This window comes from Numenius arquata, unplaced genomic scaffold, assembly GCF_964106895.1.
Source record: "Numenius arquata unplaced genomic scaffold, bNumArq3.hap1.1 HAP1_SCAFFOLD_488, whole genome shotgun sequence".
NCBI lineage: Eukaryota > Metazoa > Chordata > Aves > Charadriiformes > Scolopacidae > Numenius > Numenius arquata.
The window spans coordinates 27007-30800 of NW_027414351.1; the positions used below are offsets into that span (position 1 = coordinate 27007).

Below are 3794 nucleotides of genomic sequence, written 5' to 3' on the forward strand. Positions count from 1 at the left end.
CCAACTGGGCTCATCACATGCTGAGCCGAACCTTTGGTTCTCCTTTTCTCTCTTTCCCGCTTCTAAGTTCTTCCCTTTCATCACCCTCATACATTCACAGAATCACAGAATCTTCTTGGTTGGAAGGGACCTTTGAGATCATCGAGTCACACCAACAAAAAAAACCCAAAAGAAAACCCACCAAACAAACAAAAAAACCAAAACCAAAACAAACACGCACAACCACACCCCACACCCACCCACAAACAGACGCAAAGCAACAATCTTGGGCACTAGAGCATGCCCTGAAGTGCCATGTCTACACAGTTCTTAAATACCTTCAGGGATGGCGACTCCACCACCTTCCTGGGCAGGCTGTTCCAGTGCCTGACCACCCTCTCAGTAAAGTAATTCTTCCTCATATCTAATCTAATCCTCCCCTGCTGCAACTTTAGACCATTTCCTCTGGTCCTGTCATTATTCCCTTGGGAGAAGAGGCCAACACCCACCTCTCTACACCCTCCTTTCAGGCAGTTGTAGAGGGCAATGAGGTCCCCCCTCAGCCTCCTCTTCTCCAAACTAAACATGCCCAGTTCCCTCAGCCTCTCCTCATATGACTTCTTCTCTAGACCCCTCACCAGCTTGGTGGCTCTCCTCTGGACACGCTCCAGCAGCTCAATGTCCCTCCTGGAGTGAGGGGCCCAGAACTGAACACAGCACTCAAGGGGAGGCCTCACCAGTGCCCAGTACAGAGGCACCATCACTGCCCTACTCCTGCTGGCCACGCTATTCCTGATACAGGCCAGGATGCCGTTGGCCTTCTTGGCTGCCTGGGCACACTGCTGGCTCACGTTAAGCCGGCTGTCCACCAACACCCCCAGGTCCTTTTCTGCTGGGCAGCCTTACAGCCACTCTTCCCCAAGCCTGTAGTGTTCCTGGGGTTGTTGTGACCAAAATGCAGGACCCGGCACTTGGCCTTATTAAACCTCATCCCATTGGCCTTGGCCCATTGATCCAACCTGTATCTCGGGACTCATAGATTCCGCGAAACCCCCACCCCCCCCCAAGATGCATAGATCCCTTCTGGCACCCATAGATCCACCTTGGGACCCATAGATTCCCCCATGGGACTTCCTGAACCCATACATCCCCCCCTGCCCAACCCACAGATCCTGATGCTGCATGTCCTGTCCATGGAGGAAAAGCATCCAAATGCCCTTGGGGTCTCTGGGAGCTGCAGTGTGTGGGGCTGGGAGTAAGCTGACCATCCCATCAGGATGCCCCATCATTAGGACAGTTTACCCTTCCCTTGGAGGGTCCTGTTGGGTGCCACGCCGCCCACCAGAAGGGCACAGTTTTCCTGTGGCATCTCTGTGTTTTCTCGGAGCCCCACGGAGTAGAGATGACAGTGCCAAGGCCATGTCAGTCCTGCTGGAGGGCTGAATGTAGGCAGCTGCGGTGGGGCCTCTGTGTCCCTGGCTGGGAGGGGAGAGCTGAGATGCTCCTCGGGTCCAGTGAGATGGGGATGAGCGATTGGGAGACCTGCAATTGTAAATTTGCCTCTCCTACTCTCAGCACTTTTTTTCAGAGGAGCTTTCTCCTTGTGATCATCCTTTAGCTAGAGAGGTACCAGCACAGGGCAGCTGAGAGCAATACTGATGGACAGACGGGCTGTCCTCACTCTGCGCTGAGGGACAGTCCCCTTGGCTTTTAGGAACCACAAGGTTTTCCATGCAGCAAACCAGAAATGTCAAGTATTTCTGCCATAAAAACACTGCTGAGGTGTGGAGGGGAAACTAGAAGAGAACAAACAAACAAACAAGTGCCCTCAGCTCTGCTCTGTGGTTGGGTGAATTGGATGTGACAAAGCTGAAAAGCCCTTTGATGCCATGAGTGGATTTAATCTGAGGACACTCCGTGTTCCTAATTACTTATGGCAGTATAGCTCCCCGAAGAATAATGAGCCAGAACCAACCACAGTGTGTACAAAAGTGACATCCAAAGGTCTTCCCCAAAGGGGAGGGGCAGTTCCATGGGTCTCTAAGAGCAATTGAAGAGACTTTTTTGAGAGGCGTCTGCCCTAACTGCTGTCTTTCCTTCTGTTGACAGTCCTCCATGCACAGCGGAGAGTAAATGTCCAACAGCAGCTCCATCACCCAGTTCCTCCTCCTGGCATTCACAGACACACGGGAACTGCAGCTCTTGCACTTCTGGCTCTTCCTGGGCATCTACCTGGCTGCCCTCCTGGGAAACGCACTCATCATCACCGCCATCGACTGTGACCACCGCCTCTACACCCCCATGTACTTCTTCCTCCTCAACCTCTCTGTCATTGACCTGGGCTCCATCTCCACCACTGTCCCCAAAGCCATGGCCAATTCCCTCTGGGACACCAGGGCCATCTCCTATGCAGGATGTGCTGCTCAGCTCTTCTTCTTTCTCTTCTTAATCACAGCAGAGTATTGTCTGCTCACTGTCATGGCCTATGACCGCTACATTGCCATCTGCAAGCCCCTGCACTACGGGACCCTCCTGGGCAGCAGAGCTTGTGTCCACATGGCAGCAGCTGCCTGGGGCACTGGGTTTCTCACTGCTCTCCTGCACACGGCCAGTACATTTTCACTATCCTTCTGCCAGGGCAATGCTGTGGATCAGTTCTTCTGTGAAGTCCCTCAGATCCTCAAGCTCTCCTGCTCAGACTCCTACCTCAGGGAAGCTGGGCTTATTGTGATTGGTGCCTGTTTAGTATTTGGTTGTTTTGTTTTCATTGTGGTGTCCTATGTGCAGATCTTCAGGGCCATGCTGAGGATCCCCTCTGAGCAGGGACGGCACAAAGCCTTTTCCATGTGCCTCCCTCACCTGGCCGTGGTTTCCTTGTTTGTCAGCCCTGGAGTGTTTGCCCACGTGAAGCCCCTCTCCATCTCTTCCACAGTTCCAGACTCAGTGGTGGCAATTCTGTACTCAGTGGTGCCTCCAGCAATGCACCCCCTCATCTACAGCATGAAGAACCAGGAGCTCAGGGCTGCCCTTTGGAAACTGGCCCAAGGGACGCTATTTCACCAACAATAACCTGCCTCTGCTTCTCTGCACATTCCCCAGCATTTGTCTTGCTTTTTGTCTCTCTTGTGATATTCCTATGTATTGATAATTTTCTGGGTTTATGCTACTTGTCTTGAGACTTGATCCTATTTTGCCTGACTCTTGCACAGCACTGTGTCTGATGTGTCCTGTCAGATAACAGCTCTTCAATAAAATGGGATCTCCCAGGTTGTTTTGGTTAAACCCTTGCCGCCAACTAGGACAACACAGCCCTTCACACGCTCCTCACCCCCCCATCCCTAGGAGAATAGGGTGAAGAGGGTGAAAAAGTTTTAAAAAAACTCATAGGTTGAGACAAAACAGATTAATAGAACAGTAATGGAAGAGGAAAATAATAATGGTAAAAGAAGATATAAAATATTCGATGCAACACAAATTGCTGTCACCAGCCAATGATCGATTGCACAGCCTGTCTTCAGCAGTGATTGCAGATTGCTTCCCCCCACCAGCCCCCATGTATATAGTCATGAGCACGATTACTACGGTTTGGAATATTCCCTTGGCCAGCTTGTCCTCTCTGTGCTCCCTCCACCTTCTGTGGAAGCTGAAAAAAGTCCTTCACTAATTACAAATATTCTTTAGCAACAAGAATATGTTATCAGCATTATTCTCATACTAAATCCAAAACTGAGCAGCTACAAGGAAGAAAACTACCATCTACGTCATGCTCAGGTCTTGCAGTTTTCAATAAATCACCAACACTTTTCCTGTCTATG

The 3794-nt window shown here is 50.9% G+C and overlaps 1 protein-coding gene across 1 annotated transcript; it reads left to right on the forward strand.

The window, feature by feature from the left end:
- The first annotated feature begins 2112 nt into the window (after positions 1-2112).
- LOC141477927 (olfactory receptor 14A16-like) lies at positions 2113-3048 on the forward strand. Its single transcript, XM_074167099.1, has one exon. The coding sequence runs from the start codon at positions 2113-2115 to the stop codon at positions 3046-3048; it is 936 nt and encodes a 311-aa protein (XP_074023200.1).
- The last annotated feature ends 746 nt before the right edge of the window (positions 3049-3794 follow it).

Coding starts and splice junctions, on each gene's coding strand:
- LOC141477927 (XM_074167099.1), top strand. CDS start 2,113: ATGTCCAACAGCAGCTCCATCACCCAGTTCCTCCTCCTGGCATTCACA.